The 19,133-nt window shown below is 40.2% G+C and overlaps 1 protein-coding gene across 2 annotated transcripts in view; it reads left to right on the forward strand.

Moving 5' to 3' along the window:
- Nucleotides 1–4,036: 4,036 nt before the first annotated feature.
- The window catches only part of CD226 (CD226 molecule), a 71,384-nt gene continuing 56,287 nt past the window's right edge, over nt 4,037–19,133 (forward strand). Inside the window, exons 1-3 of one of the 2 annotated variants that reach the window (XM_004579437.3) lie at nt 4,037–4,429; nt 10,473–10,540; nt 10,860–11,195. In XM_004579437.3, coding sequence (XP_004579494.2) covers nt 10,498–10,540; nt 10,860–11,195 — 379 coding nt within the window. In that variant the 5' untranslated portion in view covers nt 4,037–4,429; nt 10,473–10,497. The remainder of the gene's footprint in view (nt 4,430–10,472; nt 10,541–10,859; nt 11,196–19,133) is intronic. The other variant, XM_058677114.1, reaches the window with a different exon arrangement.

Below are 19,133 nucleotides of genomic sequence, written 5' to 3' on the forward strand. Positions count from 1 at the left end.
CTCTAAGTTGATTACCTGTAAGTAATAAATTTTAAATAACTTTCAAGATTTACAGTTTCTATTTCTTGTAAACATTTCTACTTGAGAAGGGAGGGAGGAAAGAAGAAAGAGAGAAAGAAGAACCACCTTTCATCTGCCTGCTCATACCCAGTTGCCTGTAACAGACAAATCTAGGCCAGGCCACGCGTTGGAAGCTTCATTTTGCTCTTCCATGTGGGTGATGGTAGCTTGCACCAGCGTCTCTGCCTTGCATAATGTGCATCCGTATCAAGCTGGAGTCCTGAGCTGGACCCAGAGCCTAGGATCAAACCAGCATTCTGAGGCAGGATGTAGGCATGCCCGCCAGTGTCTGCCAGGCTAACCCCCGATCCCCTCCCTCATTCCCCCATTTTAACCAATTGCATTTAAAACCTCCGGAATATATGAAGTACTGATGGTGAGTGCAGTAAGGAAATTTTAGGTTCCTCAAGTATCTCAACAGCAAGCTAATTTCTTCTTTCTAATCAGTTTTCTTCATCATGCTAAGGAAATTGCAAAATCGCTACGGTGTTTGTAATTATCAAGCGCCCTTTTGGCATTTGCTGGATTGGCTGATACTTGTTTATTGTAGTTGTCATTTGTCGAAGGACTTGAAACATTTGCTCTCTGTTGTGGTTCTTGCATTCTGTGCTCAGCTGCATCCTTGCTCACGGTGCCTGTAGACGAGGTCGTGCGTTGATGCTCCATCTCACACACTGATACTCCTGGAGGCTTGGCTGGATCCAGGCTCAGCCACCTTGGGAAGAGCTTGCCTAGAGATGCTGTGTTCTTCCTTCAGCACATTGGCAGCCCACTAGTGTCTGGTTGGACCATGTCTAGGGAGGTTATGGTGGATTAAAGAGCTCAAGTGTTGTCAATCAACAGTACCTTTCATGTTAAAGTTCCCCATTCGCCTTTCACTCGGTGATCTTGATAGTCGTTTTGGTTTATTATATCAATAGAGGTAGCAAATGGTAAGTTTAAAAACATCTGATTTTTTCCCCCAGTAGCTGAAATTTTCTATAAGGAGAAATTTGGGTCACCTTGAAATTCAGTTTATATGAATGAAGTGAACAAACGCTTCATTCCTTACCCTTCCTTACCCTCTTTTTTTTTAAATTTATTTCATTGCATTATGTGACACATTTTTTTTTATGCACTGGAATTCCCCCCGCCCTTCCCCAAACCCTCCCCTCCCCCACGGCGGATTGCTCCACCTTGTTGCATTTCCATAGTTCAAATTCAGTTGAGATTCTTTCATTGGCGGTTTTGACCAATCATAAAGTCCAGCATCTCACCGTCCCGGCAAGTCCAACAGCTTCTTGGTGAGACCATCCCTGGTCCGAAGGCAGAACCAACAGAGCATCATCCCAACCAAGTAAAAAACCCAACACAATATTTACAACCGTCTACAACACCATGGCATTAATTGACGTGGTATTGATCAACCAACATGCCACTAGGGAAATGCTGGTTCTCGACCGAAGCCTGTGACCTCCTCATAGACATTTCAATTTTGGTTTATATTCAACCATGTTCTATATACCTTAAAATGGCTACAGATTGCTATTCAACTGTCTCTTGTCTATTTCAATGTTAGTATTTAGCATTTTATAGCATTGAAGCATGATTTTGCTAAACCTGCTTGTTTTTCGGGTAGTCTAACTCTATAACTTTAACAGGACGAATATCAACAGTTTAGGTGAACATTTTTGGGAGGGGTGTGCAGAGAAATCTTTATTACTCCAGAGAGGAGCAACCGATCCTTGTGTCCCACCCAGTGAGTCACAAGTGCATCCTGGCTGGCCGCTTCCTGTCCGCCTCCTTACCCTCTTTTGAACAATGCATTAGTGCCATGGTAACCTTAGAGGTAGCTAATGTCATGCTCTAAGCAGTGCTCTGATGTGATGATTTTTGCTGTATTTCCTATTTTTGTCAACAAATAGCAGCACTAAAGAGGTGTTTTTGCTTTTAAGTGGTTGGAAGTCTTGTTTTATAAGGCTTGTAAAGATGAATGGGTGTGCAATTCCTGCCTTGCAGGATCCAGGATCATCGGAACGACAACCAGGATCCCTGAGCAGTCCGCAGAAACAGAAGAACAGTAAACTTCCTTCGGAACTAGGGAGAGGAGCTTTCTCTGGCCCTTGCCTGCTTCCAACTTTGGGTCCCCACCCTCTTTTGTAAGGACCATCAGGATTGCTCCAGAAACCCCTCATAACAAACAAACATATGAACAAACAAACTAGAATAGATAGACAGAGAACAACTAGGAAAGCTTAGAAACAGACAGGAAGCGGCCAGCCGGGATGCACTTATAACTCACTCGGTGGGACACAAAGATCAGTTACTCCCCAGTGCGTGCAAGGTGAGGACTTTAGCTGCTAGGTTACCGCACTAGAACCCACTTTTTTGTATTATTCATTGTGGAAATAAAAAGGTAAAAGAAGGATCACACATTGGATACAAGATGGAATTAGGATTACAACAACTAAAAAGAAAAAAATGCCATGAAACCTAACTGATGGAAATAACATTGTCATCCTCAATTAGCAAATATTGATTGAGCTCCTACTACTTATCAGATGCTATGTAAGGGTCTGTGTGTACAGCAGTGGGTGGCACTTTACCTGTATCTTGAAGGAGTTTAATTAACTATAATGAGAAAAGCAGTGAGAAAATGTGTGATCACAGTAGCATGTGATAAATATTTCAGTAAGGATTTATTTGAAGTTCTCAGGGAATGCACAGGAGCCAAAATCAAAGCCACTCTTGGGAAGGCCAAGGAGAGCGTCCTATTGGGGATGTTGGGCTATGGCCTACTGAATGGGACAGGGCTAAAAGAGGTCAAATCAAACGTGCAGTAAGAATAGGATCCTCAAAATAAAAAGTATTTGGCTTTTCTAGAGTGTAGGCTGGGAGTGAACAAAGCATTGTGATTCAGTAGACTGCAAAAACGATTGGCAACGATTAATCATGATAGTTTTGTAAATCAACAGGAAGTTAAGGTATCCTGTGGAGGACAATGTGCTAGTATAATGGAGAAATATGAGTCAGGAAGTTGTTTTGACAAAATCACCCTGGTGCACAGTAAGTACTGAGTAAAGCTTGGTGTCCTGAGAGACAGTGTTGCTTTCGGGCACACGTGTTGCCTAGCAGCGAGCAGCTCGGCCCTGGTGAGATGTGCAGGGAGGTCAGTGCCTGCGTGTGCCTTCTCCCCGTCCCTCTGGTCCTTCTTTTCCATGAGCTGCACATTCTGCTTTCTATGCATTGCACATCTGTCTTAAGCCATGGCCATGGTCATTCATGGGCATTTAACTAGCCTCTGAAATCTAATCAATCAAAGGAATAAATTCAACAAACTTTACTGACCTTTAACACAGCTAAGAAATTAAGATGTTTCTTTTTAACATATTGGTTATTTAATACCATGTCAATTAATTCCATAGCGTTATAAATTGTTGCTGATGTTATGTTGGGGCTTTTAATTGATCGGGATGATATTCTGCCAGCTCTGCCTTCAGACCAGACATGGTCTCCCCAAGAAACCGTTGAATTTATCTGGACAATAAGATGCTGGACTCTATGCTTGTTATACACTTGCAATGAAAGAATCTTGACTGAATTTGAACTGTAATACTGCAACAAGGTGGAGGAATCCACCATGGGGGGAGGGTGCGGGGAGGAGTTAGGGGAATCCCAGAGCCTATGCAACTGTGTCACATAATGCAATGTAATTAATAAAAATTAATTAATTGATTGATTAATAATTAAAAAAGAAATTAAGATGTTTCTAAGACATAGAAGCTGTTAAACCTGTGGCAGAGTAATCCAGAAAGCATCAGCTTGAGTACTTTTTCTGCTAACGAATGGTAGACAATGAAGTGAGAGCAAGAGAGAGAATCTAGAAAGTAGGACCGAAACCTTGTTAGATATGGGTAGAGACAAGGTTTTCTGAATTTGAGACTACTGAGGATGAAGTGGTTTGATTGGTAGGAGAAAAAGGGGAAGAAAAGTCAAAGAAACTAACTTCAAAGTTTTGCATGTGCTTTCAAGTGAGAGCGAAAACAGGGGGAGAGAAGTACATCCTTTCAAATTTCAGATCTACATGACTAAAAGGGAACAGAACTGAATCTGAGTTTGGGATGAGTCTGAGTACCTGAAATGGTAAAGATGCTTGCGGGAGGAAGTGGACTTTTTGACTTGCTGAACTATTTGTGCGTCACATCTGCTGCTCCCTGATGAAGCTCTGGTATGAGAAGAGCTCAAGTGCATGGAAACTTCCTACTATGTGAATGAACGGACGGCAGCTGGCCAGGCTCAAGGTGGAGTCAGCAAAGTGACCTGAGATATTGGAAGCTCTTAACCAAGACAGGTCCAGCAGCATTAGAGCGAGCAGCAGGCACATCTCAAGGTTGGTACCCTTCTCAGAAGCAGGACACATGTGACTGAGCCTCACTTTTTAAATTAATAATGGTGTGAAATGCTTGGGGTCATCAAGAAAACTGTACCACAGTCTGTGTACTACAGACACAGCAGGAAGGGGAGCCATGGGGACCAGCTGCAAGGAGCTCAGGATTTGGTGCTGTGTGAAGATGCTGAAAGCTTCCAAGGTTAATGACAGACATGGCTTTTTAGTAACAGGATGCTATTTAAAACCTGTTGTGCTGCTTCCAGGGTTGTGTTTGTAATAAATGTAGTGGCATAGCTCTCTAGAAGAATAACATTGAATTAATTTCACCAGTGTTGTGTCTATCAGCCTTAACCTTCCGTCTCGTAAGAAAGATTAAGCAAGAATAAGCTTAAATGTCCATTGTATGAGGATTCATTTCTCTATACAGAGGCTAGAACATTGTTTTTTTTGAAAAGGATCAAATAGTTCATATTTACAAGTGTGTAAGCCATATGGCGTCTGTCAGGACTAGAGTCCACTCACCTGCAGTATTATGGCACTCAGATAACAGAGAGAACATGGGAACCACATAGAAAGTACGTGACTGTGATTGGGCTGCAACGAAGATGTTCACAGAAATCAGGCAGCACTTGGATTCAGCTCTTGGGTCCCACTCTGCAGAATGCCCTCTTTGATGATCCGTGCTGGCCTTGGTTTGAAGTTTCTGCTTTGAATGCAATAAGGTCTTTATTGTCAGTCAGAGGGAGGGGAACGTCTGGGATGCTATGACTTGCTCACATTCTGGGGAGTGGTGTGGTCCATAGAACCATGGGAGCAGGCAGTGGAAACTTAGCCAATAATATTTTTCTTTCTGAAACAGGGCATCCTAACGACAGGCGTAGAGACAAACTCGTGTACCTGAGGAAAGGGTGTGTGACCACGGTCGGTGCTTGCAGTCTTCCTGCTGTCTCTTCAGAGCTCCACACAGGCCTTCCTAGCTTGCCAGCAGTTGTCTGCGCATGTGTCTTGGGTGTTTCAGTATGTGCTGGGGAAACTGGGTTGTAGAGATTAGAATCCTTCCAGTGTTCAAAAGCAGTAGATGCAGGCATGAAAGCAGAAAATACTAGAAATTGACAGAAGCAGTGCAACCCATGGAGAAATTTCTGCCTGTGTGAATAGCCCGAAAGAAGGCAAACAGCACTGCTGGAGGTCCAGGCCAACTAAGAGTCTGGACTCAGAGGCAGCTTTGAGATGGATGTGTATACATGTGGTTAGAGGAGACATTTTTAATGGCAGAAAATTCCAGTAATATTTTGATTAATGACTTCCTTGAAGACAAAGCTCTTTTATAGAGACAGCTCTATTAGTAAAAAACCTCAAGCCAAAAACCCTTCATAAATCATGCAAAAAATGGCTGCCAACAAAACAAAAATAGCTCACGCACAGTCTCTATTTGTCTTTGGTTAGATGTTGATAAATTGGGCTCATCCTTAGCAAAGTTGTATTAGCTGAACCCCGTCTCTAGCTACAAGTATTACTGCACTTTTCATTTAAATCTCTGACCTCCTGATAGCTCCATTGCAGAACGCAAATGCAATTGTGTTCCCTTCACCTCTTGACTCAGGTGGCTTCTGATGCCTTGGAAATGAAGGGGTGACCACAAGCTAGGGTAAGCCCTTCATTCCCAAGTCTCCTCCCACATCCCTTCCTTCCCAAGTCTCCTCCCATATCCCTGATTTGTTACTCCTAGGCAGAAAATGTTTGCTTAGGGCTGGTTCAGGAGCTGCTGGGTGTGCAGTATAGGATGCTACAACTGATTTCTTTTGGGATCTTTGTGGTATCCAACCACACATGCCAACTCTGCTCCCTTGCTCCTCTTCCTGCCTTGCTCCCTGTCCCTCTAGCAATGGTGTACGAAATCTCTGGGTATTTGTGAATGTTCTGGATATTAAATGTAAAATGCAGTTCTGAAATAGGTAACCCTGTGTGGCTGTATTCTTTCCCATAGCATGGTATTTTCAAGGTTCATTTGTGTTTTTAGCAAATTAACACGTCACTTCTTTTAATGATGCTATTATTTATGATAGTATTCTACCATCTGGATACATTACTAATTGGCCTATAGTTTCTGGTTGTTGTGCATTCTGCTCCTATGAACACTGGTGTACTCATCTTGTTTTGAGTATTTTTAAAAATTTGGAATATGCCAAGGAGTCAAATTGCTGGGTCCCATGGTATTCCCTAGTTAGTTCTTGGAGGAATCACCAGGTACTTTTTCTTACAGCAGTTACACTGTTTTACATTCCCACCAGCAATGCATAGGGATTTCATTTCCTCTGTATGCTCTCATTTGTGATTGTTTTCCTTATTGATTATAGCCAACTTGGTAACTTTATCGTGGTTTCTTACTATGATTTGTCTTTGCCTTGAGGGCTAATGATGTTGAGAATTTATTCAAATGTTTGTTGGCTTTTCGTATATTTTCTTTAGCAAAATATAGATTCATTTTTGTCCATTTTATTTCATTTAATTGGATTATTCTTCTTGGGTCTGTAATGTAAGAGTTCTTTAAATATTCTGGCAATGATACCCTAGTCAGCTGATGTACAGATATATCCTCCCTTCTGTAGTTATCTTTTAAATGCCTTGAGAAGTTGATGGAGGAATTTTAAAAAAATTTGGTAAAGACAGTTTTTTTCTTCTATCCTTACATTAGGTGTCATAGCTAAAAATTCATTGCCAACTCAAAGGTCGTGAAGACTTGCCATGTTTTCCTTGATTTTATTGTTTTAACTCAACCCATTCTAAGTTTTGTGTGTGGTGGGAGGTAGAGGTCCAACTTCGTTCTTTAGCATGTGGTCATCCTGCTGCCTCAGCACTGCATATTGGAAAGACAATTATTTTTCCATTGAATGGTTTTGTCATCTATGTTGAAAATCAACTTACCATTGAATTGTGGGCCTATTTTGTTTTTTTTTTTGGGATTCTCAACTCTATTACTCCGTTTTGTGTGCCTCTCTTTAAGCCAATACCATACTGTTTTTTTTTTTAAAGATTTATTAATTTTATTACAGCCAGATATACACAGAGGAGGAGAGACAGAGAGGAAGATCTTCCGTCCGAAGATTCACTCCCCAAGTGAGCCGCAACGGGCCGATGTGCACCAATCCGATGCCGGGAACCTGGAACCTCTTCCGGGTCTCCCGCGCGGGTGCAGTGTCCCAATGCATTGGGCCGTCCTCTCCTGCTTTCCCAGGCCACAAGCAGGGAGGTGGATGGGAAGTGGAGCTGCCTGGATTAGAACCAGTGCCCATATGGGATCCCGGGGCTTTCAAGGCAAGGACTTTAGCCGCTAGGCCACGCTGCCGGGCCCAATACCATACTGTTTTGACCATTGTAGGTTTGTTAAATTTTGTAATTGGAAACTATGAGTCCTTTATTTTATTTTATTTATTTATTTGATGTTGTTCTTCATGATTTCTTTGGCTATTCAAAGTTTTTAAAGTTCTATATGAATTTGAAAATTGGTTTTTTCCATTTGTGTAAAAAAGATGGCTGAAAATTTGATCTTAACAATACTAAATTTCTACTTAAGCAGCACATAAGATCTTTCAGACATGTTTCCTAAATATACCTTCTAGCATTTCTTTTAACAATATTTTGTTACTCATTATAAAGTCTCACATCCTTGGTTAAAATTTTCATTGCTAGTTTATTCTTTTGGAAGTTATTGTAAATGAGATTCTGTTTAGTGCTAGAATACACTTCAATTACGAAGCAAGACACCGGATTTATGATCACCAAGTTTCACTTCTTTCACCTCTTTCATATGTATGATTCAAGACACCTTTCAATCCAACGAGCACACTGCTCTGGTTACTTCCCTGTTCCTCGCACTGTAACCACACCTCTTCCTGGAAAGGTTCCATGTGGTTGCACCTCTGTTTCCTTTCCCAGTTTTCCCACTTTATCTGTGAAACCTCTTTCAAATCTATTGACATGCATTTTCCCATCCCTGGGCTGTCATAAACCTCAAATAACTTGTGTAGCAATGATCAGGCTTCATTACAGCAAAGCACTTTATGAATCTGTTTGACCCGCAATACTTTGCCTGACTTATGGAAAACATCATACTCTGGCTGCATGCTATTTCCTAGTGACTAAGTGATGTACCTGGCATAACGTGGTTAAATTTGTGGCAGCTGTTGCCTTGAATTACATACAAAACAGGTATTAGATACTTCTACTGATCATGTTATACGGTGACTAGAGGTACAAATCATATCACAGATGTGAAAGATTTAGAAAATAGAATGTTATGTAAACAGAGCAACAGCATACTGTTATGTGAACACGTTTTAATTTTGTCCTGTTATTACATTGTTAATTTCACCTGTCCTGAAGATGTTCCCACTCTAGATACTGATACTCATTATTGAACCACTGCTGATAAATACTTGGATGAATGACATATACAATTCAGAGTTGGCATCAGGCAATATTGCCTTCCATGGCTCCTACTTGGCCTTTCTTCAATTGTCATTGACCTTTGATGTTGACACTTTCATTGGTACCAGTGTGTTCAAATAGTTCCTCTTTTCATAAAAATACATTTTTGATACCAGTATGTTATTCTGTTCCTAAGAAGGGCTTAGGAATTCTTTCTTATTCTTACTTCCTATTATACAGTTTTGTAGGCATAGGGTTCCCCTCTTTCCCTCCCTTTATTCTCTCACCCTACTCCCCTCCTAACTGTCCCCTGTGTTTTACAATAATATAATCCTGCAGCTATAGTCTTAGCAGAGAATGAGGAGAATGATGGCATACCTAAGTAATAAATCATGTATCAAGGGATAAGAGTTTGGTACAGTGGTTAACATGCTGCATGGGACTCCTGCCTTCTGTATCCTGGTGCTTGGGTTCAAGCCCCAGCTCTACTACTACTTCCTTCTAGCATATACCTAGGAGGTAGCAGCTGATGTCTCCAGTAGTTATGTCCCAACTGCCCCTGTGGGAAACCAGTTGAGAGCACGTGGCTTCAGCCTGACATAGTTACATTTGGTAAGTGAACCAGTAGATTGGATATGTGTATCTTTCTGTCTGTGTCTGTTTATCCAGTTAATAGAAATAGAAAAAATAACACAATTAAAATATTTAAGTTGTTTATTGATATTGTACTGTGATTATGTCAGACATGACTATTGAGGGAAACTGGGAAACAGGTGTTTAGAAACTCTCCACTGTTTATGTAATTATTTCAAAATAAAAAGTTGAAAAGACACCTCCATCTTAATGGTAGTTTGCATGCCCAGACCACCATGAGGCTTTCCGTCATCTGCTCATCATCAGCCCAGGCAATGTGTGAGATCAAACAAAGGGCAGTGCTGGAAGGTAGGGCATGTGCTGGGTGGGGACTCCACAGGGCATGTGCTGGGTGGGGACTCCACAGGGCATGTGCTGGGTGGGGACTCCACAGGGCATGTGCTGGGTGGGGACTCCACATCCAAGAGCCACAGAGAGTCTTTCCCGCATCTTTGTCTCTGCCCCCATCTTGCCTTCCCAGTGACGACGTTCTACCGAAGAGGAGCACAGTACCCCACCTTCCTTATCCCCACTTTCCTTAGCTCCACCGCCCTGCTTTGTTTTCCCTCATATTCTTACCACTTTTTACGTATCATCTTTTTTCTTTTTTACATTTTTATTTAGTGTTTGTCTCCTTTCAACTAAAATGTAAGTTGCATGATGGCAAGTATTTTTGTTTCAGTTGTGTTGTTATGTTCTCATTGCCTGAAAATTTGGATAAAGAATGTACTCAGTAAATGTCTACTGCATGAGTGAATTTTTGTAAAAAAATGTGGCCTTGAAATAAGCTATTTCCCCGAGAGAAGTAACTCAGATCTGCCCATCCCTGTAGGAGAACAAACTGATCTTGAAACGAAGACCTTTTTCCTATGTTCATACTTGAGAAAAAGAAGACACAACTGATAACATCTGAGCGGAAGGAAGTGGTGTGTTGTGCTGGGCCTCTGCATGTAACAGGATACATTTTTTTTTATTTATACAGACCACCTCCTAGACAGTTCCCAGAGATGGATTATCCTGCTTTCCTTTGGGCTATTCTTGTATACAAAGGTAAAGAAATTTTTATGGCTTCATTCAGAACGATTGCTTAATGAATTTGCTTTTTTTTTTGTTTGGTCTTACAGTGTGACATATACAGAATATATAATGTTGTTTAGTTCACTTAAATAGTTTCCCACTTGTTCAGGAAAATTAAAAGTTACAAATGCTAAGTATCTAAGGTGCAAATTTTTTTTGGATAAAAGTAGAACCTGCTAGCTTTTTCCCTGAACTCAACTTGGGATCTTATTAGGTCTTACCAAACTTAAATATTTATTCAATGTCTCCATGATTGAGGCTAATTAAATTTATGTGATGCCATCTCTTTCAGCTCTATGTGAAGAGCAATCTTGGGAAACAACTGTTAAATTTGCCAAGAATATGACTCTAGAATGTGTGTATCCATCAACAGACAATGTGACCCAGATTGAGTGGTTCAAGATCAATGGGCAGGAGAAGTCCATTGCTGTTTTCAACCCTACGTATGGTGTGAGCATAAAAGAGCCCTACAATGATAGGGTTTCTATTTTAAATTCAACAATGGCAACCAGTGATATGACCCTTTTCTTTCATAATGCCTCTGAAGCTGATGTGGGTTTTTATTCCTGCTTGTTTCACCTTTTTCCACTTGGATCTTGGAAAAAGAAATTGCTGGTGGTTCAGTCAGGTAAGGGCCAGTTTTATTTTACTTTTTTATACATCCGGAACATTTGATTATAGAAATTCTCGAGTAAAGGCTACCACTTGCTTCATTGTCTTCGTGTCTTTTTCCAATTTTACTTTTAGATGCTGTGTTACTGTTTCAAAGAAGTAATATTATGAATCAACTGTATTTTTTAATGTGCTGTCATTTCTAAGTAGAAATGACTCACAAATCTGAATGCTATGGGAGAGAGCACAGATTTTGTGTCGAAGTAATAACGATTTACCCATGTGTAATTTTGCTGTTTTCAACAGGTGTAGCTTACTTAACTCAGAGTTAATTTTTGCATATAGCTCACAGAGGGAGTCAATTGGCAAAATTTCTCTAAACATTTATTAAAGTCTGCACTTGCTGTTGTGTGCAGTCTTCCATTATAAAGATTGTTGTCAGTTTCCACTGTGTAGCCCACTTCTTTTTTTGAAGGTTTATTTCATTTACTAAAAGGCATAGTGACAGAGAGGGAGATACAAAGAGAGAAAGAAAGTTTCCATCTGAATCAATCCCCAAATGACCTCAATGCCCTGGGCTACACCAGCTCAAGGATGAGTCTGGGACTCCATGTGCATGGCAGGTACTCAAGGCCTGAGCCGTCTTGCACTGCTTGCCCAAGTATATTAGCTGGGAGCTAAATCAGGAGCAGAGCTGCTGAAGCTCAAACTGACTCATGTGGGTTGCCTGCCTTGCTGAGAGCAGCTTAACCCACACTGTGCCACAAATGCAGATCCCTATAGACAACTTCTGCTCAGTCATGCAAATGAAGGAGGGGATTTGTGAGAATGGTAAAAGAATAAACCAGTGTACTCAAGGCCTGAGCCTCCAAGGCTTTAACAAAATGAGCATCCCCTCTGTGTCTCACATGCTAAGCCCTTGCGGTTGGGGTATTGATTCCTGACAAAGGACAATCAGTTGAAACTAGAGAGCGTGGAACCAACTGGAGAACTAGATGATGAATGCTACGTCAAGGCAGGAGTTTGGATATTACGTCACAGTTTGGGCAATAGTTCATGATTTTTTTTTTTAGTCAATCTCTGTTTTTTTTTCCATCACTTTTTTCTGCTTCTATTTTACTTTATTTTGCTCTCCTTTTGAGGTTAGTAAAAGAAAACTTGCTGCTTCTATTTTACTTTATTTTGCTCTCCTTTTGAGGTTAGTAAAAGAAAACTTTCTGCTTCAAGGGGCTTTTACAAAAACAATGGGGGTGTTTTCGTCAGTTCCCTATTGAGAAGGGGGAGCCTGGCTCTTCTTCAGTTTTGAATTCCTCATGATTTATTCTTAACTATGTGTCTTTGCTGGTGTTTATGATTCCTTTAATTTTGATTTTTTGAATTAATATAAAGAGAACAGATCGCTTGCTACAGTTCCGAGGAGACAATCATACTTCACTCCCTTGTTCCCCCCAGTACATCTCCTCTCTTCTGTCTCTCACAGGCCTGGCAAGAGCATGATCTTAATCCACTCCATAGTCACAGAATTAATTTGACACTAATAATGTTCAACAGGCAAAAAAAAAAAAAAAGAATAAGAGGCCTTTAAGAATGCAGATCCACTGGAGTATAAAGACAGGCTGAAAACTACAATCCAATCCCAAAGTGACCACTTCATTGCTACACATTTTTGTATGTTCTACACCGTGAAATGTGTTCTACACAGTGAAAACATATTATTTATCACTTTGAGACTGGTTTATTGTGCTAATTAAGCATGTGATCCACCTTACTTTGAGCTATGGAGGCCTTCATCATTTTATACCAAGAATGATAGTAAGTTTAAATCATATCTTGACAGTATTTCAAAAGCAAACCTTAAATGTATTTAAAATTTATCTTCTGTGCTTCATTAACAGCATGCCAATATTTGCATATATATTACATTTTTATATTATGTGAAAAGGGAGTTGGTGATCTATTTAACAAAAAGGATCAGAAATTCAGAGATTCTAATTTCTATAATAGATTGTTAAGACATTCAACAGGGTAAATGAGCTGAGCCAAATATTTTTATTTACTTCTGCTTACTGTGTGTAAGAGATCTTTCATGTTGTATTTCATATATATATATTTTACCTTGACCCCCAGTGCAAGTTTGGAAGTGAACATTACTTTGATTTTACAGTGTGGATGGTGAAGAGTAGTGAGTCCAGTAATTTTTCCATGACCTCAAATGTCACATGTGTTCCATCATGAAAAGCTGTATCTAGGTATAAACTCATATCCTGAGGGACATGGAAGCCCACTGGAGCCGCCCAGAACTTACTGATGCTCACAACTCCCGTCATTCCTTTTGCCCCTTCAGATTTGGCTTTGAGCTGAAGAGCAAATTGAACATCTTCTCGACAAATGCTACTATTAAGACAGTTATTCTAAAATTTCTCAGTTTCCCAATAGATATTCTTAATTAGCAATAGATATAGAAAATTTTATGGTAATAATGCCTCTCATTAAACCCGTTACAGAAATCTCTCCTGGAAAATTCTCTCTTTTTCTTGGAAGGTCAGAAATTTTGTTCTGTTCAGACCTCCAGATGACTGGAAAGGCCATCACATAAGGAAAGACAGTTTTCTTGCTCAAGGTTTACTGGCAGGGGCCAGGATCGTGGCATAGTTGGTAAAACCACAACCCGCAATGGAAACATCCCGTAGGACACTGATTTGGGTCCCAGCTAATTTGCTTCTCATCTACTCCCTGCTAATGGTACAGGAAAAGCAGTAGAAAATGGTCCAAGTGTTTGGGCCTCTACCCCCTTTTAGGAGACCCGGGTGAAGGCTCCTGACATTGGCATGACTCAGCCACGGCCATGTAGCCATCTAGATAGTAATTTAGAGGCTAAGGGAGATCTTAGCCTCTGTGTGTGTGTGTGTGTGTGTGTGTGTGTGCCTCTGTTGCTGTTGCTCTTTCGAGTAAATAAATAACTATTAAATAAATTACAGGTACAAATCTTAATTTCATCCAATATCCCCATTAAATGGGTCCACAAAGTTAAGTATTTTATCTGGTTTTGAAAATAACATATCAGCCAAATAATCACATATCTTTTCATGCAATAATTCCACTCTGATGGATATGTTACAGATAGATAGCCACATGTAGGAGATTTTCAGATAATGTTTATAATAACAATAACTTTAATAACACACATTTGGTAACAACCCACATAGCCATCAGTAGTAGAAGTGTGACTATATTGGAACTATTCCTACGGGGAGATGGTCCGAATCACTCAGGGTGACTGAGTGGTCATCATGCTCACTGACTAATGTGTCAGGGAACATTGGGTTGCAGGTGAAAAGCTCACCTGCAGGAAAATCCACAGGCTATAATTCCTTTAGAAACATATAAAACTAAATACATTATTTATGTGTAGAATTATGGGTGGCAAAACTATCAATAAAGCAGATTCTGGGCAGAAGAGACACAGAAGTGGCCATGAGGTCCGGAGTTCATAGTATGGGACACAGAAGTGGCCATGAGGTCCGGAGTTCATAGTATGGTATTTCTCCTATTTAGACATTCTATTTTCCATTTTTCTCAACAAAGTTTTATAAAATTTTTTGTCAAATGAGAATTGCTAGCAAGAAAGGCAAATGAAGATGTGATTACAATTTTTAAGAAGTTCAGAGATCATCGTGTAAGATGATGATGAGATTCCTATTCTAATTTGGCTTAGCAGTCAAAGAGAGAGACACTTCGAGAATGATTTCAAAATTTATGATCTTTGATCTGAAGAAAGATGATTTTATTTTAAAAGAAGGGAAATTCAGAGACCAACTTTGTTTGGAAGAGAGGAAGTAAGAGTGGTTTCAGGTACTTAGTCTTGTCAAGGGGCCTTGGATGATCTGACAAAGGAAATCATGAGATGATAAACCGGAAGAGGAAAGGCAAGGACTGACGATGCCAGTTTTACAATTTATCAGCCAGCATATGTGAAAAAGATGATTAGCCAAGAAACTGTTGATGGGCAGGACCACATGTTGGAGATGGTCCCATTGAGGGGAGAGGGCATTCATGTTTAGGAATGTTGGGGGAAACCAGAAAGATGCAGAGAGGCAATTTAGAGAAGGGGAAGATGCTGAATTGACACATCATTGATGCGCAACAGAAAACGTGTTACACACGTGCGGACTATGAGTTAGTGCTCAGAGATGAGGAACTTTGTGTTGGGTATTTCACATGTTTTCTGACTTGGTGATCACCCGTATTCTCATGGTTCTTGCTCTTTCTCTTGAAGTACTTTGTTCTGGGCTGGATGAGGCCCTCTGTGCCACCCACGCTACTTCTTGGAAAGCCTTTGACCTCTGTTTCCTTTAGGCGCATGTGTTCGCACCCAGTCTCCAGCAGTTGACACAGCACCTCATGTCTTCGTGTCATGTTGCTGGTTTCTGTTAACACTGTGAGTCCCAGAATAGATGACAGTTCTGAGCATCTCAGAACAAAAGGAATTTAATAGATCATATTGCCCTCTTTACATAAGTGCAGATAGCACGATTAGCATTTTTTCCCCTAATGCTGGGGTAATATCAGGCTTTGATTTAAAGTAGAAAAGAGAGAAATGTCCCAGTTCTAGCATGTAAAAATAGGTATGCTGCTTGGCGGCGACCGAACTCATCAGTTAATTCAATTCATTCCTTAAGTCTTCCCCCAAGAACCTGGAACATTTGGAGTTCAGTGGTTTGCAAGATGGGAAGGCATAAATCTCAGTACTCAAAGTCTGTAGGGCAGTAAGGGAGATGGCAGCTGTGTCATGTGTGTATCAGGAACTATCGTAGAAAGTAAGGATGACAAGTTCTATTCCAATTCAGACGATAGAATCTATACTTCAGCTAAGAGATTAAGAATTGATCCAGTCTATAGCTGGAATTTGAACTTAATCTTGAATGAGAATAGTTGAGTATTTGAACACTGAGATGGGGTGGAATAATATTTTAGGAGAATTGCTTTGGAAAGTTGTCCAGAAAACAGCTTTTGGTCTAATATGATCTATTGTATGAAGATAATTTTCATTTTTTAAAAAAGCACTGTTAACAGCCATGACAAAAACGACAAAAACTTCTAAACTTCAACACATAGGATTGATCAACAATTTAATGTAATTTATTTTGTTTTATAATCCATGGCTTGATTCACTCCATCATGTGGAATATGGTAAACAGATGAAACACAGGTGATCCCATTACTCGGGAAACCAGGCATAGGTGGTTCTTCAGGTAATTCACTGCAAATGGGATTAAAATATAATGCACATTCCCATGGATTTTTTTGAGATTATTTCATATTATGCAACATAGTTTACAATAGCTGTTTGCAAACTTCTCCAGCTTTTGTTCTGCCTATCCCAAATTCAGAAGGCAAGAAGAAAAGCCTGAGAAAGACACTGTCTTATATATTTGTGATGTGTGCAAAGTGTGCCTATCAATAGAAATTCCACAGAGGTAAAAAGGCCACAGAGAAGGAGTCGCTGTTGCCTCCTGTCCCAAGGGTCAGCACTACGTGTCAGCTTGTGTTGTCACTGCATGGTCTCTTGGGTTTTACCTATGAAATGCATCTCTGTTGCTTTTAATTTTTTAAAGTGGGATAGAGAAATAAGGTAAAAATGTTTCAAGTATGTTATTAGAGAATCATTGACTCTCCTAAGGCCCATTTTGGAGCAATTTCAGAAATGTCATAAAAGCTTTTCCTTTTATATAACTCTATATGTATTGTTTTAGCAGTTTTTCATTCAAAGAAAGAGCAGATCTATTAAATAGTACCTGTAGGATACAGTCAATATATTAAGCAGGAACATTTTAGATACTTTCAGTTATCACTCCTTAAAGAAACTACCGTGAGAAGAAGTTAGGTGATGACTAGCACTCAAAGCTTTTGGGAGAAGTTCATGATCATGCATTCCACCAGGGTGAAGTAGAACAGTTATCAAAACCTGTCAACATAATTTTTATTGTCTCGCCTTTTTTTTCTGGGCCCAGCATAGGGAGAAGTACATTTTAGTGCATTTGGTTAAAGCTTTGTAATAAAAAGAGAGGAATTTTAAGGAAAAAACCTTGAGAAATAAGATATTGCTATATGAATATATGAGGTTGAATCAAGCACTATGGCTTCAAAGTTGAATTAATACGTGGGCACAGGTATGTGCCTTTGTTGTGATTTTTGAGTAATGCCTGTTTTTTTTTTTTTTTTCTTAATGCCTAGTTATCTCTCCATATGCCCTACTTTTCTTTCGGTGTGGTTCGATAACCTGATCTTTAGATTCACTAGTTGTGGCTGATTCCAGGAAGAAGCTTCCATCTGACACTTGCTGAAAAATAGACTTGAGCATAACAATTTTGTTTACTAAAGAAATTTCTGTTAGTAGATGCTTTTGTTTCTCAGATGACTGTAGAGCAGGGGCAACTTGACTGAACTGCTAGGGAATGAACGACAGCTAATATTAGGAAGAGCGGTTTGAGAACTCTCCAACGCCTGCGAGCATCGCTGGAGACTCTGGCTCGCTGGGTTTTCCTCTAAGTCTCAGTGATCACCACAACTCACACCTCTCCCATCGTTCTTTACCACAACTGCCTTCACCCTATGCTGAAAGAGGCTGCCAACCACTGTCACTGGAACACACTTCCTCTTCAGGTGGGTGTGGGAGGCGTGTGGGTGCTAGTGTAGGGTGGGGATTGTGGCTGCTCGCGTGAGTAAAAGCTGGCATCCCACAACCCTCAGTGGCCAGCAGAGTACCCGTGGAACATGTTCAGCCCGCATGCCGTCTCCTCCCCCGGATTGTCTAGGCTTCTGTGTCTGAGAAACTCCCATCGAAGATGGAGAGCGGAGCTTCCTTTCTGTCAGAAACGTGGCTGAGGGTTTAGCATGCAGGAGTGTGACCTTCCAAGAAAACTCCTCGGAGCTGTCCTCTTGACAGATCATCTTACTGACCCAACATTTTATAAAAGAAGAGATGATGAGGCTCTCAGCTTACTGGGCACTTGGGGCTCTTTTGTTTGCTTTCTCTATAAACGGGTGCTGTCCTCTAACAGTTTATTTGGCTGCGATAAAAAAAAAAGTTGGTTTCCAAGCTTTCCTTTTCATTGTTGGGTTTTGTTTCTGTTTGCAATGCTTTTTTTTTTTTTTTTAAATAGGGATTAGAAGTTGCAGGCAGTATGACTTTTCCTTTCCTTTGAGAAAATGGTAAGAGATTATTTCTGAAGACATTTAAGATTTTGAGACTGTTAAGAATTTTAAGACCATCAAGCCAATCCTTTGGGGATCAATGCAAAATTACTCCCCTAGGCAACATCTCTTCTACTTACTCCAGAATAGTTTTAATTAAATAACTCAGTTGATGGGGCTTCTGGCACTTCCCTGGAGAGATTGTTCACAATCCAATAAATCTCAGTGTGAGAAAATTTTCCCTGACTTCAGCTATTTAACCAACTTACTTTAAAAAAAAAAAGTCTTTTTCATAATCTTTGCCAAAAGAAAGACCTATGTTTCATAGGAAACTGCTAAGAGTGAAGATAGAATATTCACAAATGTACTAAGAGCTTTGTGCACCACACCTGCTAAATCAAGTGAGCTGAGGCTTGTGGCCAACAGGGATGGAAAGGTCTAGGTATGCACTCTTCGTTTTCCAATGCTCCATTGAAACAGCAGAAGACTGAAGTAGTTTAGCATTCTCAGTTTCACAGTCTAGTTCTTCAGGATGTATTCGTGCCAGAATACTTGTATGAGTGTGTGTGTATCCCTCTGCATTTATAGTGTTACTACTTTCACTGCATAAAGAACCTGAGACTATAGAATTTTTTAAATTGTATGTCTAACGAGTTTCACTAACTGTAGGGTATATTTATTTTTTATTTACACAGGAAGATACAACTGGAATATATTATTTTTCATCTGAGAAACAGGCCAGGAATTCAATTGTCTTTAA

Source organism: Ochotona princeps, chromosome 18, assembly GCF_030435755.1.
Source record: "Ochotona princeps isolate mOchPri1 chromosome 18, mOchPri1.hap1, whole genome shotgun sequence".
NCBI classification, from domain to species: Eukaryota; Metazoa; Chordata; class Mammalia; order Lagomorpha; family Ochotonidae; genus Ochotona; species Ochotona princeps.